This window comes from Telopea speciosissima, chromosome 10 (genome assembly GCF_018873765.1).
Source record: "Telopea speciosissima isolate NSW1024214 ecotype Mountain lineage chromosome 10, Tspe_v1, whole genome shotgun sequence".
Taxonomy (NCBI): Eukaryota; Viridiplantae; Streptophyta; class Magnoliopsida; order Proteales; family Proteaceae; genus Telopea; species Telopea speciosissima.
Window position 1 is genome coordinate 12,108,922 of NC_057925.1, and position 21,830 is coordinate 12,130,751.

The 21,830-nt window shown below is 38.8% G+C and overlaps 2 protein-coding genes and 1 pseudogene across 2 annotated transcripts; 1 reads left to right on the plus strand and 2 right to left on the minus strand.

Annotated features, from left to right (window-relative positions):
• Positions 1-458: 458 nt before the first annotated feature.
• LOC122642468 (MDIS1-interacting receptor like kinase 2-like) lies at positions 459-8,142 on the minus strand. The gene is made up of 2 exons (XM_043835960.1): positions 6,405-8,142; positions 459-906 (listed from the first exon to the last, which is right to left on the minus strand). Exons 1-2 carry the CDS (start codon positions 7,990-7,992, stop codon positions 572-574), a joined length of 1,923 nt encoding a protein of 640 aa, XP_043691895.1. The 5' UTR covers positions 7,993-8,142; the 3' UTR covers positions 459-571.
• LOC122642156 lies at positions 2,707-5,687 on the plus strand (annotated as a pseudogene).
• LOC122643260 (probable leucine-rich repeat receptor-like protein kinase At1g35710) lies at positions 7,997-9,669 on the minus strand. Its single transcript, XM_043836900.1, has 2 exons — positions 8,092-9,669; positions 7,997-8,005 (listed from the first exon to the last, which is right to left on the minus strand). The coding sequence occupies exons 1-2, from the start codon at positions 9,667-9,669 to the stop codon at positions 7,997-7,999; spliced, it is 1,587 nt and encodes a 528-aa protein (XP_043692835.1).
• Between the last annotated feature and the right edge of the window lie 12,161 nt (positions 9,670-21,830).

The following is a 21,830-nucleotide window of genomic DNA, read 5'->3' on the forward strand; positions in this document are numbered from 1 at the left end:
CCTCATTTTACAACAATATCTAATACGACCAAAATTTGAGTGTCAAGAAGAAAAGTGGTAGAATGTTACCATGAAATTGTCTAAGGAGGCGAAAAGAGAACCCCTTGGAGTCAATTGTCAATACAACATAAGGCCGAAACAAAAGGGCAGCCTTTGTGGCTTTCTTCAAATTAAACTACCACTTCCCTGTTCCAAAATAAGAAAGGGATCAGGATGACTTAAATTGACATAAGAAAAACCTCATTTAGTAAGATAAAAATTAGGTAACCACCAATTCTAAGCATATATATATATTAAAATAGAGAAATCATTTTCTGAAAAAAAAAATCACCTCCAAAGAAATAAAGATTCATGGTCTACAGGGAGTACTTCAGCCATGACATCCTTATCAAAAGCCCAAAAGATTGATATAGTTTTGGAAATCGGAAATAAAACCTTGCAAATAAGAAAAGGCTGACCTTGATAACTATTGCTTAATTTTGAGTGCAGTCTCAAACGAATCGCCTCAATCCCTTGTTGGTCAAATGAATCGTCAATCACAATTATTGTACTTCAATATCATTTAGGTCACCTAGAGTAATTTATGAAAATGCTCCACAAATGATGTTCGAAGAACAAGTAACTCTTTTGATACTTGATGCATAGTGGGACGGGATTGTGGGTGATTGTGTAAACATGCAAGTGCTATTCTTACAACAGAAACCATCACCTCCTTTGCAACATTTTGATGTGATGGAAAGGTGAGTCTTGGATCTAACACGTCCCTTAATAGCATCTTTTGACCAACTGGTGATGTTAAAGATAAAATGAGCTCCTTTGGATGCCTTCCCAAGATTGTTTCTAATGCCACTACTCCAAAACTATATACATCACACTTCTCAGTTAAAACCGTAGTGTAAGCAAGCTCTGCGAGGGAATAAAGAAAGGGGATTAATGAAAATGTATGAGGAGGACAACAAAAATGTTCTAGAATAGATACGAGTTTCGACAATATATTTTAAATGATGGATATGATAGAGCATGGTCTGAATTTATCAGATGTCAATTTCAAAGCTCAGATTCAGTTATCTCAGTAATCCATGTGCTATCTTTATAATCATTAATCTTTTGATATTTGTTTACCAAAATAAATCTTTTGATGCTTCATTTTTTTTACTGGGCTAGCTCCGTGAGGCTGAAACTTCACATGTGAATAAGGGATCTTAGGGTGTCCACCCCACCACAAAATTTGGGTCCCATCCAATAGGGCACGTGACAAAAAAAAAGAGTGGCTCATGCAGAGAAGCTGCTCTCCATGACTTTGAAGGAACTTGTGCCCAACAATCCTCTATTACTAATGAGTATTAATTGTGGATTTTGACACTAGTGTTTGCATACTACTCACATCAGAAGATAAATTTCATCATGTGTCAAAATACAATTTCAGATAGGAGTGGGGGATCATAGGTCCACTTGTTCACAAAGATATGGGCCTTTCTGACATGCCATGTAGCAAAAATAGGACGTGCCTAAAAAACTCTGCATATGGGGCTGCTTCGCTTGAAATTCTGGTCCTTTTAGTCAGTGCAAATTTTATTTGGGGATATGATTTCTATATCAAAAGTAAAACATTAAATGGTAAGAAATACAAAGTAAACATTAAATACATATTGGGCCAATATGAGCCAATATGGAAGAGATGGGACCTTAGACTAGAGATTACCGGCCAAGACGACAACTGCTAATGTAGTTGGGTGGATCATGGCACAGTAGAGCCCAGGGTCCCAAGAGTTCTCAATCTCAAACCTCTTGTTCCTCAACGTACCCACCCTTTATCCTCGTTTGTCCCCCCTTATCCCCTCTGTAACTTCAAAAAAAAAAAAAAAAAAAGAAAGTATAGAGATTACCAAGGATAATACTACCAATCCAAAAAATCGGTGTGATCAAATTACCCAAGAGCCCACCTCCTCTCCCTCCCCCTCCCCCCCCCCCCCCCCAAACAAAATAAATATATATAAATTCAAGGGGCTCTTTCCATGTTTGAGGATAGGTATGTATGTGCCCCTCGACTCCTCCTCACTAAATTCTTTTAATTTCTTGGCTTAGACTTCTAAAACTTTGGACATTCAAAAAAGAATTGTGGCTATTGTAACATATTTTTAATTCAATAGAAAAACACAATAGTGCTAGGGGTACCAATTTTCTGTATAAGAATATGGAAAAAATATAATATTTTATTACAAAATATAATAGGGTAGGTTACGAACTATAGTAAGGCTTCTTTTTCACTTGAAATGAGTAATTTCATTGTTCTATTTTGTTTTCCCCCCTTTATAGTTCTGAATTCTTTTTGTTTGCAATAGATTTGTTTTCCAATTTCCTTACGAACACCAAGGAATTCAAGGGTATATAAGCAATCTATGATATCTCTTAGTTTTCATATTGAATTACTCAATTAAATAAATTATTTTGTACTCATCTTAATTTATAGGGAAGATTACACTACGACCCCCTGAGGTTTGTCCTTAATACAGAGCGATCCCTTGTGTTTCTAAATTATACAGCCGCACCCTCTCTGATTGGACGGTCTTAAATAATACAATATAAAATGCCAATTTTACCCTCTTCTAGTATTATTAACCAAAAACTGTTGAATAATACAATGTAAAATGACAACTTTGCCATCTTCAAATCCTCTTTCCTTTCTAACCGTTTCTTCTTCTTCTTCTTGTATCAAAAGGTTTGGATAATTTTGAGTCTGTCTTCAAGATCTCAAGAAAGACCTTCAACTACATCTGTTCACTTGTGAAAGAAGATTTGACATCTAAGCCATCAAATTTCACTCGTACAAATGGGAAGCCCCTCTCTATAAATGACCAGGTTGCTGTTGCTCTACGAAGGTTAAGCTCTGGTGAGTCACTGGTGACAATTGGTGAATCATTCCTCCGCCTTGTGGATACTTTAGGGGCGACTGTGGCTTTTTCCTTCAGGGAAAGCAATTGTGCGACAGATTTTCTTGCAAACAGGGCCTGCGAGACTAAATCTAATAGTGAGTTTCTCACTACCGGGCAGCTACCCGCTGACCTCTGGAGGATTGTCAGAGAGGATAAGGCAGGCCTGCCGGTATTCAGGCATTAAGTAAGTAGTTTTTCCTATCTTTTCATGTGTAAAGGAAGGGTATGTTGTTTCATTTGAGAGAGAGTACTATTTGTGTTCCTTTGGGTTTGGGGTAAGGCGGGCTATGTGCCACCCATGTATTTCCAAAATATTGGTTTTTATTAATAAAAGCTCAGGGGCCACCCAGGTCCCAAATAATATTTGGGGTTAAAAAAAAAAAAAAACAATTTGTGAATCATCTGGAATGAATCAATCAACTGTTTCTCAAGTTACCTAGAGGTTTGTGGAGGCCATGGAAGAGAGAGGGTTTCACCACCTCCAATGGCCTGCCACAGAAGAGGTGATGACACAGGTAAAATCCAAGTTTGAAAGGATCCGAGGCCTCACAAACTGTTGTGGTGAAATTGATACCACTCACATCATGATGTATTTGCCTACAGTGGACCGCACAAATGATCTATGGTTCGATCATGAGAAGAATCACAGCATGGTCTTGCAGGCAATTGTTGATCCTGAAATGAGGTTCAGGGACATTGTCACTGGATGGCCATGAAGCCTGAGTGACTCCCTTGTGCTCCGCAGCTCAAGCTTCTTCAAGCTTTGTGAAAAAGGGAAGAGGCTAAATGGGAAGAAGATAGAGCTGTCTGAAAGGCCAGAAGTAAATGAGTACATAATTGGAGATGCAGGGTTCCCCTTACCCGTCGAAAGCAATGACGGCAACCAAGGAGAAGAAGAAGCCAAAAAAAAAAGAAAAAGAAAATCAAGAAGAAGAAGAAAGGGTTAGAGAGGAAAGAGGATTTGAAGAGGGCAAACTTGTCATTTTACATTGTGTTATTTAACAGTTTTTGGTTAATAATATTAGAAGAGGGTAAAATTGATATTTTACATTGTATTATTTAACACTGTCCAATCAGAGGGGGTGCGGCTGTATAATTTAAAAATATAGGGGGTTGCTCTGTATTTAGGACAAACCTCTGGGGGTCGCAGTGTAATTTACCCTAATTTATATAATGCATCAGCTTAAGTAAAAACGAATCTAAAAATTATTTACTGATGGAAAATTTTAAGAATTTATCATGTAACAGATAAATATCATAACAGACTCCTTTGTAAGCTTTGTTGGCTGATCAAATCAGACTCCTCTAGGATGGGTAGGTTTCTTTATGCGAGATTCACTTCCAAGGGCCACATAAAAAATCACATCAATTCCTCATCAACTATTTGGTTAGGAATCAAGAAAATGTGGGCTTTTGCTTTTGCGCAAGAATCTTGGATCATAGGCGATGGTTCCAAGATTGATTTTTAGCATGATAACTGGTTAGGCGAAGGATCTATGCAGTCCGTTCAAGTCTCCCTACTTTATTCTTTAAATCATTCGACACCTGCCTTGCAAGATTTATTGTGCAATCTCAATGGCTTTTTCCTACAATTTCTTCTCCCTTCTTGCAACAGATTTTTACATATGCATCAAATATCAAACTTTCATCGATAAGTGTGGATGATATGAGGGTCTGGACGCTATCCAACATGGGAAATTTCACAGTGAAGTTAGCTTGGGAAGGCATTAGATCAGCGGCTAACAAAATTTCGTGGCACTCCATGGTTTGGGCAAAATTTTTACAGCCACGACAATCTTTATTTGGTTGGCGTTTGATGCATGGTAAATTTCCAACTGACGTGATGATTTCTCAAAGAGCTGTTCAGATAGTTTCTCGTTGTTGTTTATGCCTGTACGCTATTGAAAATCAACGTCATATTTTTCTTGAGTGCTCATTCTCTTTGAAGGTATGGCAGGACTTCCTTTCCTTGTTCCAGATGGTGTGGCCGAATGAATCTTCGATTATGGATTTATTATTCTGGTGGAAAGAAAAATCAAATGATATCTCTCTTTCAAGTGTATGGATGGTTGGGTTCATTTTGGTGGCTTATCACATATGGCAGGAGCGGAATAAGTGACGTTTTGATGGCCAAGGTAATCTTTCTAGTACTGTTATGCACTTCATTAAATTGGACCTCAAAGATGCTTCAACCTTCATGCATTGCAAAATCCAATTCTTTCAAGACCTGGTAATTGCTCGACAGATCGGTGCCACCTTCTAGAAGTCTAAGTCCCACCGTATTATTGAAATAATATGGAGGAAGCCGGATATTGGATGAGTAAACTTAACATAGATGGATGGTTTATGGGAAATCTAGGTCATTCAAGTGCTGCGGGTATTTTTCGGAATCCTCAGGGCATTCCAACAGACAGTTTCTCTATTTGTTTGGGGATTTCTACAAATTTCTTCGCTGAGTTCTCAGCTTTCTTCTTTGGAGTCCAAATGGCTAGGAATAAAAATATCAACCTTCTTTGGGTTGAGGGAGATGTTGAAGCGGTGATTACGTCAATAAAGAATGGCAAGATCCCGTGGGAGTTTAAGAAAAAATGGTTTGATGTGGTGAATTATCTTCTAGCTATAACATGGAAAATAACCCATAGCTCTAGAGAGGCAAATACAGTGGCAGATCTATTGGCTAAAAGGATTGCAACAATTCAGGTGTCTCATTGTTGGGTAGATTCTCCAACTTTCGTCCATTATGAGATTGAATGAGACCTACAGAAAAGAAGTCGATTTTGTTTTGCTCAGGCCTGAAGTTTATCTGTTCGAGTTTGTGTTAGTCTGTTTCTCTAGAACCCTGTTGATGGCCATGCCGAAGGTGGGGTTCTAGAGTAATAGCTCTAATCTCTTTTGCTCCTCTAAGGTTACCTGCCGAAGAGGATTTGTTTTGGTTTTTCTATGGATTTTCCCTTTTGGGGACTTCTGATCTTGTAATTATTCCTATATTTTAATACACAATTTGCTAAGCTTTAGCGCAAAAAAAATATAAATATCATAACAATAAGACGTGGCAACATTCAACCTATTATTCTAAAATGATTGTAAATAGAAGAAACTAAAAAAAAAATTACCTAAGTTTTGAATTTTGATGTGTGTCACCATTCATCCTAATACTCTAAAAGGATTGCAATTCAAAGCAACTAACATACATTTTTCTCTCACTGAAGTTTAGTTGATTGTGTATTAGATCATTCAAATTTTGAATAAGATGTTTATCAAATAATGAAAATTCTGCTTCCACTTGGTATCAAAGATATGAGGTAGAAACACATTTAATTTTTTTTTTCTTTCTCGATACTATGACAACAAATGCTTGAATGACCCAATTTAGCAAAAAAAATCCAAAGTCTTAAATTCTGAAGTGAAAATAAAGAAATCATGATAAACAACATTAAAAGCATAGTATATGGTAGTAGTAAATTTAAATACCTGGAGCAATATATCCATGAGTTCCTTTAAGCGACGTCCAATTAGATGAGTCTGGCTTTAATAGTCTTGCAATGCCAAAATCAGATACATGAGCCTCAAGTTCCAAGTCCAGCAATATATTTTTACTTGAAATATCCCGATGAATTATTGGTGGAATACAATCATGATGCAAGTAAGACAAAGCATTGGCCACACTTTTAATGGCATTTACTCTTTTCACCCAATCAAACTCCACAGCCTCTGCTTGATTGCTCAATATACGTGCTAAGCTTCCTTTTTCCATGTACTCGTAAACAAGAAATGTGCACCGTGGATGAGAGCAGAATCCATAAAGTTTGACAATGTTTCGATGCCTTATTTCTGTTAACACGCGTGTCTCATTCCCAAAGCTTTCCTCATCCACTATTGTCGTGCCTTCTAATGGATGGAACTTCTTCAAGGCTACTACATGGCCTGTAGGTAGCACTGCTTTGTAAACACTCCCAGAATTTCCATTTCCAATGCAATATTTGGCATCAAAATCCTCTGTTGCTTTTATAATATCCTCATAAGCAATCTTTCCATCGAAATTCCATATTGAAACAATATTGCCATGGTTTCTTCTTGTTGCTTCTATATTTGCTTTTTTCTCTTTTTGTTGCATGAGGAAAAGGACACCAACAATTGCAAATGCAAGGAACACAATTCCTATCAAAGAAGCAACGATGGATATGATGACTTTGTGTCCATTTTTTTCCGATCCCTTGCTTGTATGAGAACGATGGCAAGGGATTAAACCTTGAAGTTCACCACATAACCCTTTATTGTTTCTAAATGCTTGTGGTGAAGCAGCACTTTTGAAAACCCTATTGTTAGGAACAACACCATCCAACTCATTATAGGAAAAATCAAGAGATATTAAGCTAACCATCTCTATGAGAGAAAGGGGTATCGAGCCTGTGACCATATTGTGGGATAGATTCAAAATTACCAACATTATCAACTTTCCAAGTTGTGGTGGTATTAGTCCACTAATTGAGTTATGACTAAGGTCCAATTCAGCTTGTAGGGACACCAAATCACCAATTTGAGATGGAATGCTTCCATTCAATGAATTCTGGCTCAAATTTAATGACAAAAGTTGGGAGCATTGACAAAGTTGAGCCGGAATTGATCCAATTAGCCTGTTTGCTGAGAGGTCTAGAGTTTCCAAATTGATTAATTTGCCGATTTCAAGTGGTATGTGCCCTATAATTTGGTTGCCACCTAAATTCAAGCAAAGCAAAGTGGATAAGTTACCAAGTTCCTTTGGTATTTCTCCAGCAAGTTTGTTGGAAGAAAGATCAAGTTGTCCAAGTCGAGTTAAATGGCCAATTTCATGTGGTATCTTCCCACTAATAATATTTCCAGAAATCTTTAGCACTGACAAATTCTTACATTCTCCCCAATTTGGTGAGAGCTCACCGTAGAGTCTATTAAAACTCATATCAATGAAAGAAAGATGTGGATGGACACCAAAACTGTCACTTATATTTCCAACAAAGAAGTTGTTGTCAAGTCGAACTCTTGCTAAACTTGTGCAATTTCTAAAGTCTGGAAGAGGACCCATGAGATTATTGTTGCTAGCTGCAAAAATTTGAAGTGATCGTCCTTGGCATATTTGTTGTGGTAAGCTTCCAGATATTTGATTGTCAAACAAAGCGAGCACCTCAAGTCTACTTAAATTAGCAAGAGAATGAGGGATTGGACCACGGAGTTTGTTCTGACCTAATGATAATAAAATCAGATTCTCCATATCTCCAATTTTTGAAGGCACCGGACCAGAAAATTCATTCCCACGCAAATAGAGCTTGTCTAGCTTACTTAAGTTAGCAAGAGAACAAGGGATTGGACCACTGAGTTTGTTTTGAGGTAGATATAATTCAACCAGATTCTTCAAATCTCCCATTTCTGAAGGCACTGGACCGGAAAATTCATTCTCATACAAATAGAGATTCTCTAGCTTACTTAAGTTACCCAAAGAACGAGGGATTGAACCGCAGAGTATGTTCTGACCTAGTGATAATTCAATAAGGTTTCCCATATCTCCAATTTCTGAAGGCACTAGACCAGAAAATTCATTCTCATACAAATAGAGCTTCTCTAGCTTACTTAAGTTAGCTAGAGAACGAGGGATTGGACCACTAAGTTTGTTCTGAGATAGATCTAATTCAATCAGATTCTCCAGATCTCCAATTTCTGAAGGCATCTGACCAGAAAATTCGTTCTCATACAAATAGAGCTTCTCTAGCTTACTTAAGTTAGCTAGAGAACGAGGGATTGGACCGTTGAGTTTGTTCTGAGGTAGATATAATTCAACTAGATTCTCCAAATCTCCAATTTCTGAAGGCACCGGACCAGAAAATTCATTCTCATACAAATGGAGCTTCTCTAGCTTACTTAAGTTAGCTAGAGAACGAGGGATTGGACCGCTGAGTTTGTTCTGATTTAGTGCCAAACCAATCAGATTCTCCAGATCTCCAATTTCTGAAGGTATTGAACCACTGAATTCATTGGAATGCAGGTATAGATATTTGAGGTTGGTTAAATTAGCTAGGACAGGGGGGATCAAACCAGTGAATTTATTCCAACCTATTGATAATTTAATCAGATTTTTCATATTCCCTATTTCTAAAGGAATCCTGCCAGTGATTTCATTGGCATGGAGGACTAAGAAGCGCAGGCTGCTTAAATTACTCAAGGTGAGAGGCAGAACGCCCGAAAGATTATTATTGGAGAGATCGAAGTGGGTGAGCTTGGAGAGGCTACCAATATGCATTGGTATGGGTCCAATGAGTCCATTGAGGCTGAGATTGAGACGGAGGAGATTGGGAAAGGAAGAGAAGGTCAAGTTATGAAGCGTACCTTGCAGCTCTGCTTCTGGAAGGCTTATCTCAACCACACTACTTCCGACTTTGTTGCAAGTTATCCCAAACCACTTGCATGGTGAGATTGGTGATGAAGCCATAGTACTCACATTCGGAGATGGTGATGTAATAGTAAGCTTCCAAGAATCGAGAGCAGCAACAGAGTAGTTTAGAAGGCTGGCTTTCCATTTGAGGAGAGCCTCTGCTTCACTTGACAGCTGATCAGAGACGACCAGCCTTGATTCACTACTAAACGCAGTAGAGGAAGTGAAGAAGCTTACAAGGCAAAGAAACGCTACAACGGTCGGAAAGAAGAATAAGAACGGAGGAGTCGTGAGAGATCGAGTAGAAGGAGTGTTGGTTGTGGTGGAGTAAGCCATGGATGGGTGGATGGTATCTCCCTTTCTAAAAATCTTTAGTTCTCACAAATTCTCACATGATACCTTTTGCGAATTTATAGAGACGGCCTGTTGTTTTGAAAAAGTTGTATCAATTTTTTATTTTATTTTTATCTAAAAGTCTCTTGCTAATTAATTAATTAACGAAGTCAGTCACCGAAAGTGATTTCCTGCCTAGTTGGGTTTGTTTTTCCACATGTACCTACAACGATGTCAGTCACCGAAAGGGATTTCCTACCTAGTTGGATTGCCTACCTAGTTGGGTTTGTTTTTCCACATGTACCTCAAATCATTTCTCTTTCGTTGCGTGAAGGAAAGGACCATATACATGGTTCATAATCTCAGATCACATCGATCGATATTGGATCAGATCGGATTGGATCGGATCGGATCGATATTGGTTGAGGTCGATCTCAAGATTCGACTGATATTGTAAGATTTGATTGGATCGTTCTCTGCATTGGACAATTCGATTGGATCTGTCGATCCAATCCTTGTCCGATTTGATTGAATATTTTTTTATTTTTTTAAAGTATTTAATTTTTTAAATTATCTTGACTGATATTCATCGATATTAGCCGATACCAATCGATATTGATCAATTCGATTTAGATAATATCGATCGATCCGATCCTGAGATCAAAACACTCATCAACTTTGATCCATAAAAAACAATTTTGAGAAAGATTTTGACAATGACCGATTCCTAGATTTTGAGCCTTGACCTTATCGGTCGCTTATTGTGGAAAAACTTCTAGTTGGTCCCATGAAGGAACATGAGAATAAAGTAATCTCAATCCAACGGTTATTAATGAAAAGGAGTTTGGACTACTACTTATTACATACGTTTTTGTCTCTGTTGATATATTTTGTGAAAGAACGCTAACTCACTTTTGTAGTCTTATTTTTCCTAAAAGTCTCTTCGTGACATCGGTCACGCAACTGGTTTTAACCATTTCTTAGTTCGGAAGGTCCTATCAATGACATGTAAGAGAGTTAGACTATATTCTATTCTTTAGTTTTTAATACAGTGTGTTGAAACCTTGTGTAATCCATATCCGTTATCTGAATGAAAATCTTTTTACCAAAAAAAAAAAAAAAAGGTATTCACTAGGAGAATAAGGGAAAAAGTTTTTTGTCTACACCAGCACTCCCATGAGTCTATTTCTTTCCTCTCCATATCAAAAGACACTTCTGCCCCCTTGTTTTAAGGAGGAGAGAGATAGACACATGGGAGTGCTAGCGTAGGCCACACTCCCCTACGCCAGCACTCCCAAACAGAGAACTACATCCCGAAGTATAATTATCACTTTTAATTCGCGGGTATCCCCAATTCCTCTAATAAGGGGGGGTGGACCTCACCTTGATCAGTGTTTTCGGGTAAGAGGTAGGGTAGTCATTCCCGTCTCCATGTGACGAATTGGAAGAATTGAAAGAGGCGGCGAATTACAAGGGATAACGATTGTTCACTTGGGAGGATTCGTTTTCCACACGCTCGAGGCTCTCTGGATCTCTCTTTTTTGCATGAGAAAAACGCATCTGCAAGTGAATAAGGGTCTTTATTAGTACGTAGTCTTGACTCGATCAACAAGAGGGATTTACATGGAAGGTTCATTTTTCCACACGCTCGAGGCTGGCTATATCTCTCTGTTTTTACGTGAGAAAAAACGCATCTGCAAGTCAATAATGGTCCTTATTAATATGTATTCTTGACTCAATCAACAAAAGAGATTCACTTGAGAGGATTCGTTTTTCCACACGCTGGAGGCTAGCTATATCTAAGGGTGTAAATGAATAGTCAAAATCCGTTTCCATATTCTTGTTTGTATCTGTTTAGCATTATCCGAATCCGTCCAAAAGCTAAATGGATGAGGATACAGATGGGCTATAGCTATCCAAATAGCTATATTTACATGTAAAGGGATAAAATATCTGATCTGTATCCGTGTCTGTATCCGTTTAGCACTATCCGAATCCGTCCGATAGCTAATCGGATGCGGATGTGGATGCGGATATAGCACTATCCGAGCCAAATCCGATCCGTTTACAGCCCTAGCTATATCTCTCTATTTTTACATGAGAAAAATGAATCTGCAAGTCAATAAAGTTCCTTTCTAATAAATGGGTAAAACTGTTTGTAACCGAGAAGGTTACACAGGGCTGTAAACGGATCGGATTCGACTTGGATAGTACTATATCCGCATCCGCATCCGATTAGCTATCGGATAGATTCGGATATTGCTAAACGGATACGGACATGGATACGGATCGGATACTTTATCCATTTACATGTAAATATAGATTTTCGGATAGCTATAGCCTATCCGTATCCGCATCCATTTAGTTTTCAGATGGATTTGGATAGTGCTAAACGGATATGGACACGGATACAAAAACGGATTTCGGCTATTCATTTACACCCCTAGTTACAAGTGACTATTGTAACCACTGTTTTATTCCATTCTTACCCTTGAAAAACGTATCAAGTAAACAAAGAGTGCTTAATTACTATAACAAGTCATCTAATATTGTAAATTCTCAACATTGTACGATTTTCTTCTTCTTCTTTCTCCTCCTGCTACTTGGCTTTTTTTCTTGATTCTATTGCAGGCATCCTATTTCCAGGTCCGCTACTCCCACTCCCTTCTCTTTGGGCTTCAGCTTCGGCTCCTCTTTCCATTCTCCCACTTCCTTCCCCCATCCCTGTAATGAATCATAAATACGTACGCTTGAACTCTGCAACTTGAACTGCATAAGAGATACTTGTGATTTATCCTCTTGAATATTTCATCTTTGTTGGAGTTAAACTTCGATTTGATGCACCAATTTGGAGTTTACATTTTCTTCCCATTATGGGAGATTCTCTGCCTTAAGAAGGAGCACATGTTGTCATGATTTGCATCTTTTATTCCTAATTGTTTTTTCTTAGTTCTATATCGTTCTACTACTTCCAAACTCTTTTGTATATCATTTAGGTTTTCATTTACTTTCTGCAATTACCGATGTTTGTTGAAACTCATCTGGAGGATGGGTTTTGATTTGATTCACCAATAAAATTCACTTCAACGTATCATCCATCATTTCACATAATGCTGGCCAAGTGGGTGCGGAGGAACTCGGAGAGAGAGGATGTAGGAGGGGGCTGGAAACGGAGGCTAAGAAGAGGTGCGGAAGATGGGAAAACAGAGACTGAGACAGACACTGGGAAGATGGGTAAAGAGGGATAAAGAAATTACGAAAAAAAATGTACTTAAAAGATGAGAGAAAAATATATTCAAGGGTAAGAATAGAATAAAAAAGTGGTTACAATAGTCAGTTGTAACCATCTCGGTTACAAACAGCTTTACCCATTAATGGTAATAAATAGTTTGTTCTCCGAGAAAAAAAGACAAGAAAATTACTTGGACAACCCTTAGATTATAGCCCGTTTTCTTACAATACTTAACTTTTCAAACAATTACTTGACACCCGTACTATTACTGTTTAAATGGAAATGTGCATTTTACCCTTCTGAGTAATTCAACTGAAACTTATGAAATTAAATGACCAACTTACCATCCTCCATGATCCTCCTCCTTCTTCTTCCTCTTCTTCTTGCAACCCACTCCTACCCCCATAACTTGACTTAAAATTTTAGTTTTGCGAGGAATTAAATGAAAGTTAAACAAAATCCCTCGTTTTTTCAGTCTCAGCCGTTAATGAAATTTATTCTTCAGATTTGGTGAGAACACTAGATCTTTCAAGGATCCTTCGTTGGAGGCTCAATCAATTTGAAATTCTAGGCAAAGCTACCGCAACACTCCGGCCTTTCAAGATCATCCAAGCGCAAACCCAGATTTCAGGGAACATGTTGATAAAGTTTGGCTGATAAAAGTTGGGCGGAAATCTGACAAGCAGATTGATTTTCTAATTCTAACCTCACGGGGCAGTGGTTTCTAGGAGCATAATCTTGGGATTTCAAGCACTTAGGAAAGAGGAATTCCTATCCAAAGTTTCAGAACAGTTGGAATTGTATGTGAGGAGTTCTACCGCATGACGACCAGAGCTTATAACACGGAAGTGATCAAAGAACTTATTACACAGAAGCAATTTCTAAAGAACTAAATAGAAAGGAAAAGGACAACAGAAAGTAAGAGAAGAAGAAGAAATAAGAGATATGGAGGAGAGAGAGCTCGCACAGAAGAAGAAGAGGGGAAGGGGGAGATTTCTATTTTGAAGACTGATTTTAGGTTTCTTGAGGACTGATTTTAGGGTTCTTGACCACCAATTTCTGTTCTGTCTTTGAATTTAAAATGAGATTGAATCTATCCCTAGGAACCCTAGAACTAGCCTTTGTATCTAGAAATATGGAATTAATAGGGTTATTTCAATTTTTTTTTTCATTCCACGGGCACTGAACAGTTGTGTTGTAGATGCAATGCTGTAGGGGTAGGGGTGCTGGGGTTGAAGGAAGAAGAAGAAGAAGAAGGAGAATATCGAAGAAGAAAAAGGAGGAGGAGAAGAGGGGTAAATCTATCACTTCAATACCCTTCAAGCGTAGTTTAGGCATTACAAAAAATTTAACCAATGACATCATCACTAAACTAACAGGCATGACCTACTTGAAAGAAATGCTAAAATGCAGGAGATAGTAAGAAAACAGGCAATAGTCTAGGGGGTGTCCAAGTAATTTTCTCAAAAAATATGTACAAGTCAGCAAAGGATCTACTAAGTCAACAAAGGACCCCTACTAGTAAGTGGATCGAGCTCGTGTGTGGTCTAGGGTTGAGATTGCAATCGTGCTACGCTAAATTCATACGCCGCCACGTGAATTTCATGCCGAACCAATGGCTGGTAGATGAGCACAATTCAAAATTCAAAATTATTGCACAATGTGGAATTTTTAGCTGTAATTTGGAATTGAACTCGTCTACCAACAATTAGATCAGCACTGAATCAACGTAGTGTCTTGGGAGTTGAGCGCAACATGATGCCCACTCAACCCCAAGCCACGGACGAGGTCGATCCATCCCTACTAATAAGTAGTCTTGAATTGAATAAATCTCTCTCTCTCTCTCTCTCTGTGTTGTATCTCGTCCAAACCCCTTTGAGTTGCTTGCTTACAAAGGTCAAGTAGGTTAAGATCATGGTTTTAGTGCATGGTATCGGATTGGGTATTGGTCACTTGTATTTTATTGGGTATCGATCAACTGCAAAACCGATACGTTATCAATATGGTATCGGCACTGATCAATCGTATTAGACAAGTTCACCCCTAATTTTATTTTAAAAAATGGGTTTTTTTTTTTCCTGCTTTACTCTTTGTCTGTACTATTTCACCAATACGGTATCAACACAGTATTGGGATTGGTGACTTGCGATATTGATACGGTCGAGGCCATACTGATATCTCAAACTAAACTGTCTTGTCAAAACTTTTAAATTAAACGGTGATAAAGCTTTAAACAACTGGAATATGATTATAGATGGGAAGAGCATATTACACCACCTCGCCAAAAAGAACCCGTTAGACCTATTTGAGTGCAAATGAAATTTAATGGACTCTGGGAGAAGAGAGAGAGAGAGAGAGAGAGAGAGAGAGAGAAGGTACCTATAGTTGGGAGGATATCTCTTCAATGTCGTTGGAGATGCCCAAAAACTACTAATAAGCATAATTGAAAATTCAGGTTTTTGATTCGGGCGAGTCACCCGAATGTAAGTCAAAAAATAGCAAAACTTGATCATTAGTCATGTCAATTTCGCCATTTTTTTTTTTTTTGGGGGGTGAAAACCAGGTTAGAAAATGACCAGTTTGGTTTGAGTTTGTCGAGTAAAAGATGACTCTCTGTTTATATCCAAGTAAAATAAAATTAGCCAAGTTGGATCAAAATTTAAAACCTTAATCTAAGGGAAATTTGATATTCAATTTTGAATTTGTGATTCAAACTATGATTACTTCAATGTCCAATTCGTCAAAACTGAGTTTATAATTTCAAGAAGTATAATCATGATAGGTTATTAAAACATGATTTTTACCATAGGCTCCTCTACGGCGCAGGGGTGCCTCGGACATCTTCTGGCACGGCAGGAAAATGTGCCACGTGTGCTGAGGTTGATCCAGTGGCTTGAAAGGATGAAGCACACCTGGGTCATTTCTTCTTATGATTTACATAATCAAATAGGCTTTTTGAAATCCATGGGAGGTAAATCGAACTCAGTCTCTACCGTGGTGAACCTCCATTCTCATCTTTGTTCATACCACCTACCTGCTAAGCACTGCTGCATATTCTAAGCTTGACACTATAATTCCTCTAATTTTCTTTTTCGATTTTTATGTTTCATATATTTGCATTATGGGACGGGATTTCAATATCCCTTGAAGCTAAATAGGTACTAATTTTTGCCATTTCATGAATATGAAGCTCTGTTATAGAAAATGGGAAAAAAATGATTTTTCATATTCAATGAGAACCTGAGAGATGATCAATATAATTTGTCATTTGCTGGAGTTGGTTCAGTTTCAACAACTATGATTGTGTCAGTAGAGTTAATATGACCTTTATGCCGGTCCAGTGATAATGGATGAAGCCATGGCAGCCTTAGAGTATCATAATTACATGTTATTTACTTATTTATTGAAAAATGATTTTTTTATGATATAATAAAAGTATTTGAAATTTTATATCCACACATGACGAAATTAGCCATGCTTACCCATAGTCCATATTTGAGCTACCAATTTTTCATTTACTCAATTGTAAGTTTTTACATGTTTTATTTTATTTTATTTTTTGGTATAATTATCAAATTATCAAAAATAGGTTTGGGTTTATCAAATTTCCTATCAAGTCTTTTATTTCACCAAATAGAGAGGGTTCTTCACGATGCCAAGATGGGGAGGAATCTACACGTTACACCAATGGATAATTCAAAGAATGACATCACCACATGAGGACCTCATGAGTCCAAAGAAAAAGGGAATGTGCCAGTGTGAACCCCAAAATATCTGAAAGACTTTGATTGATAAAAGAATCGAAAAATAGGTCAATATTGCATTACAAGTTGGTCGTCTAAATTGATGCATAAGTAATCAAAACTCTTTGATTCTTGACTTCGAAAGTAGAGTAGGACAAGGGATATATGGTAATTAGAGGCTTTATCACCAAAGTTCCTCTCAGAGAACGTAACGAAAAACGTTTTTTTTTTTTTTTAATTTTTTATAATGATAAACCCATCCCCCGCACGGGCTCTACTTCTTCTCCATCTTTCAATCAAGCACACCACTACATCTCTATCCAGCTTACTTCCAAGAACTTTTTTTTCTGGCAAACTCAAGTTGAACCTTTTCCCGAGGGTCAAAACTTGTATGGACATCTTGATGGCACTATACCATGCCCAACCGAGGCTGTTGGTGCTGCTACTTGGCACCGACAAGACTCTTTGATTCGGACCTTTCTTATTGCCTCCCACTCTGAGGAGGTTTTTCCCCTTATTCTTGGCAGGCGAACCAGTCGTGAAATCTGGGAGACTCTCTCTACGGCCTTTTCTTCTCCTTCTGAAAGCCATATTATGTCTCTCACTATGGCCTTACAAGACATAGCATAGAAACCTAATGAACCTGTGTCTCAATTTTTGCAGTGAGCAAAATCAATCGCTGTCGAACTTCATGTTGCCGGTCATTCTCTACGGCCGAGCATTTTTAATCTCCACATCTATCGTGGTCTCAAGACTGAATTTCGTATATTTGTTGACTCAGACTGATCCTATATCCGATGATGATTTACATGCAATGCTACTCAGCCATGAGTTTCTTCATGGCACATCCATGACGAAGTTGACACTTTCTGACGCTCCATCTGGTACCCCTCCCATGGCCAACACTGTTCAACACTCCTCCTCCCCTGGTGATCCAGGCTCTCCTTCTCCCAATAGGGGTGGCTGTGGAGGTAGCGGTGGGAGGGGCCGTGGTGGTCGTGACTTCGTCAATCAGTTCCCTTGCCGGTTCTGGTGCTCGATTTGCAGGCGTACAAACCACTCTACAAACAGCTGCTACTATAGATCCCACTTAGGTTACCCTAACCCGCAACCTTTCCCCTCCTCCAACTCTCTGGCAGCCCATTATACCTGCCCCACCTATCCCAGTTATCCCACCTCCCCTTATGGTCATCCCAGCCCACCTATTTTACCCACATCAAATCTCACTTCATCATTACCATGGTACCGTAACACTGGTGCTTCTCACCATGTCACTCCTGATATTCAAACATTTTCTCAATATGACGAATATAATGGTCAGGATCAATTGCATGTTGGTAACGGTAAGGGACTCCCTATTTCTCACATTGGTTCTTCTTCTTTCCCTTCTACTTCTTCTCGTTCTTTTTTGTTACATAATGTCTTGCATGTTCCATCCATGTCTAAATCTCTTCTTTCTATTCAGAAATGTGCACGTGATAATAAAGTTCTTTGAATTTCACCCGTCTCATTTTCTTGTGAAGGATCAAATCACCAAGTCCACTCTTCTCTCCGGTCCGAGCAAAGGGGGTCTTTATGAACTCTCCCCATTCTTCTCCGTCTGTTCACCATGATGTTCGCACTTCTCTTGATATGTGGCATCGTCACCTGGGACACCCACATGAGCATTTACTCTGTACTATGCTTAATAATAATAATTTACCTTTTATTTCATCTCGTCTTAGTTCTCTTTGTAAGGCTTTCTAGATGGGTAGAGCCAGCCGTTTGTCTTTGGTCGAGACTCATACTAAGAGTTTATTTCCTTTAGATCTTGTTCATAGTGATGTTTGGGGTCCTTCACCCACTGCTTCTGTTGATGGCCATCATTTTTATGTTATTTTTATGGATGACAATACAAATTTTCTTTGGTTTTATCCTCTTGTGTGTAAATCTGATGTATTTAATGTGTTTAAGTATTTTCAAGCTCTTGTGGAACGTTTATTTAAACACAAAACTAAATCCGTTCAGACCGATTGGGGAGGTGAATTTCGGACATTACCTACTTATTTCTCCAACATTGGTATTTCTCATCGACCGTCTGCCCCCCACACTCATGAGCAACAGGGTGCCATTGAGCGTCGTCATCGCCATATTGTTGAAATAGGCTTATCCCTGCTTGCTCATGGGTCAATTCCCCAAATGTATCGGCATTTTGCCTTTGAAACGACAGTATTTTTAATCGGCCGAATGCCCTCAATTGTCTCCCTTGGTGTTTCTCCTTTCAATTGGTATTTCATCGTCTCCCTGATTATACTTTTCTTAAGGTTTTTGGTTGTCTTTGTTTTCCTTATTTACGTCCTTATAATAAGCATAAAATGGACTATCGCTCATCGTTGTGTGCATTCTTGGGTTACAGTCCATCTAACATGGGCTATCGTTGCCTTAATCTCTCTACTAGTTGCATTATAATTGCTCGGCATATCGAGTTTGATGAGAGTTTTTTCCCCTTCTCAATCTCTATTTTGGGACCTCCCCCTCCCTCTTCTCTAGGTCTCTCATAGCCTTGTGCATCAGCCCCTATTCAGTTTCAACAGTCCTCTATACTACGGCCCGCGCCCTTACCATCATTGCATTTGGCCTCACCATTACAGCCCTCCCCACTGATGCCAACAAGCCCTATGCCTACCCCAAACCCAACACCCACAACCAGCCCTACTGTCCCTCTGACTGGCCCCTCTCCTGACTCTCCACCACTTAGGACACGCCCCATCCAGGACCTTTACTCTCCAGCCACGGCCCAACTACCACCCCTGCCTGCTACTCACCATCCCATGCAGCTTCAGTCCAAACCTCAGGTTCCCCATGCCCTTAAAATTACTGTTTCTACTGAACCTACATGTTTTACACAGGCAAATAAGTTACCAGAATGGCGGGTTGCAATGGCAGATGAGTTTAATGCCCTGATTTGGAATGGTACCTGGACTTTTGTGCCACAGACACCCAACATGAACATTATTGGCTGCAAGTGGGTATATCGGATCAAAAGAAAGGCCGATGGTTCTCTTGAGTGCTACAAAGTGCGTTTGGTTGCGAAAGGCTTCCACCAGCAACATGGGATTGACTATGTTGAGACCTTCTGTCCTGCATGTTATTAAACCCACTACTATACAGTGTGTTCTTTCTATTGCTCTCCTAGGGCTAGCCGGTGCGACAACTTGATGTTCATAATGCAGTCCTCCATGGTTTGCTTCATGAAGAGGTTTTTATGTCTCAACCTCCGGGATTTGTTGACAATTCTCAACCACACTATGTCTGTAAATTAAATCGGTCCCTCTATGGTCTTAAACAGGCTCCTCATGCTTGGTTTTCTCGTCTCTCAGAGTTTCTTCTTCACCTTGGTTTTTCTGGTTCAAAGACAGACACTTCGTTGTTTATTCGTCGCATTGGGCCTCATGTGTGCTATATTCTTGTTTATGTTGATATTTTGATGACTGGCAGAGATTCTAGCATGGTCACTTCTCCTATGTAGCAGCTATCCAAGGAATTTTCTATTAAAGATCTTGGCAACCTGCATTTTTTCGTGGGCATAGAAGTTGTCAAGCATTCTCGTGGAATTATTCTTTCTCAGTCTTGTTACATTTTGGAATTATTGCAACACATTGGTATGGTCGATTGCAAGACTGTGAAGACTCCCACGGCTGCCACTTTTAAGCCTTCAGATTCAGGGGGTGCGTCAATGTCCAACCCTACCAAGTATCGCTTTGTTGTAGGAGCCCTGCAATATGTCACCCTTACTCGCCTAGATGACACTTTCTCCATCAATAGAGCATGCCAATTTATGCATGCCCCTGTAGAAGATCATTGGCAACTTGTAAAATGCATTCTTCGGTATTTGAAAAGTACCAGGAATTTTGGGCTACCTATTGAGCATTCTACTTCTCGTTCTCTTCAAGCATTCTCTGATGCCGACTGGGTAGGTGACAGCACTGATCGCAAACCCACAAGTGGTTTCGCAATTTTTCTTGGTGCAAATCTGATCTCCTGGATCTCCTAGAAGCAACAGACTATTGTCCGTTCCTCTATAGAGGCTGAGTATAAATCCCTGGCTGATGCTTCGGCCGATTTAATTTGGTTGGAATCATTACTAGGCAAACTTGGGTATCCCCTGGCACGCCCCCAATACTCTGGTATGATAATATTGGCGACACCTACCTCTCGGCAAATCCAGGGTTTCATGCACACACAAAGCATGTCGAAATTGATTTTCATTTTGTTCGGGATCGTGTGTCCAAGAAGTAGCTCCAGATCCAGTAACTCTACACATGATCAACTCGCCAATAGATTGACTAAGCCTCTTGCTTCGGCGCGGTTTTATTTTTTGTGGGACAAGCTGAAGATTCGGGTGCCCGATTCTCCACCTTGAGGGGGTGTATTGAGAGAAACCATAGTCGAGTTTCCTTTCTCGGTTTATTATTACATGTGATAATAAACCTTCTTCATTTAGCACATTGAATTGAGATCCTCATATACTTGTAAAGTCAATATTTTATGTGATATTCACCCAAAAAAAATATTTTATGTGATCCTAAGAAATATCTTACCTAGTTTAAACTAAGCTAGGAATGTAGTCTTTGTAATCTGTATATTGTACTTTCTTTGAGTGAATGAAATCAAGGAATATTATTCACTCTAATAGTCACTAATAACATAAAACCGAACCGGCCGTTTTCCTATTTAATTCACATGATGACCACTTTATTACCATTCTAAAATTACTTCCAAGACATATGGCAAGGTCACCCATTCTAAAGTTTTTGGGCTTTTGAGAAAACAAGTCTGGGACTGAAAAATGCCTAGCACCCCTCCCCCCACTTCCCAATTAAAAAATTAATCTTGAAAACATTGTTGATGGTGATAGAACTAGACTCATGATGAATTTCTATGTCATGGTTAACTTTTCGTAGCACTTCTCACTAAAAAAAGACACTTTTAGTAGTTCTCAAAATATTTTCTTGTCTTAACCAACCCCCTCTCAAAAAAAAAATATATATACATCCTTCTAACTTTTCTTAAATCATTCTCCAACTTGATTAACTTTACTACTGTTTGTCATTCATGTTGGATTTTTAATTGTTTTTAAAATTAAAGATTCGAAATGTGGTTTTGTTGGAGGGTTGAGTTCTTGCCTAATAGACACCTAAATAGTTAAT

What these genes read in the sequence shown, in the direction of transcription:
- LOC122642468 (XM_043835960.1), bottom strand. Translation starts at nt 7,992, where the DNA reads ATGGGTCCTCTTCCAGACTTTAGAAATTGCACAAGTTTAGCAAGAGTT. An exon ending in TCATGGATATATTGCTCCAG is followed by an intron (nt 907 to 6,404) that starts GTATTTAAATTT and finishes ATTCCCTCGCAG; the next exon opens with AGCTTGCTTACACTACGGTT.
- LOC122643260 (XM_043836900.1), bottom strand. Translation starts at nt 9,669, where the DNA reads ATGGCTTACTCCACCACAACCAACACTCCTTCTACTCGATCTCTCACG.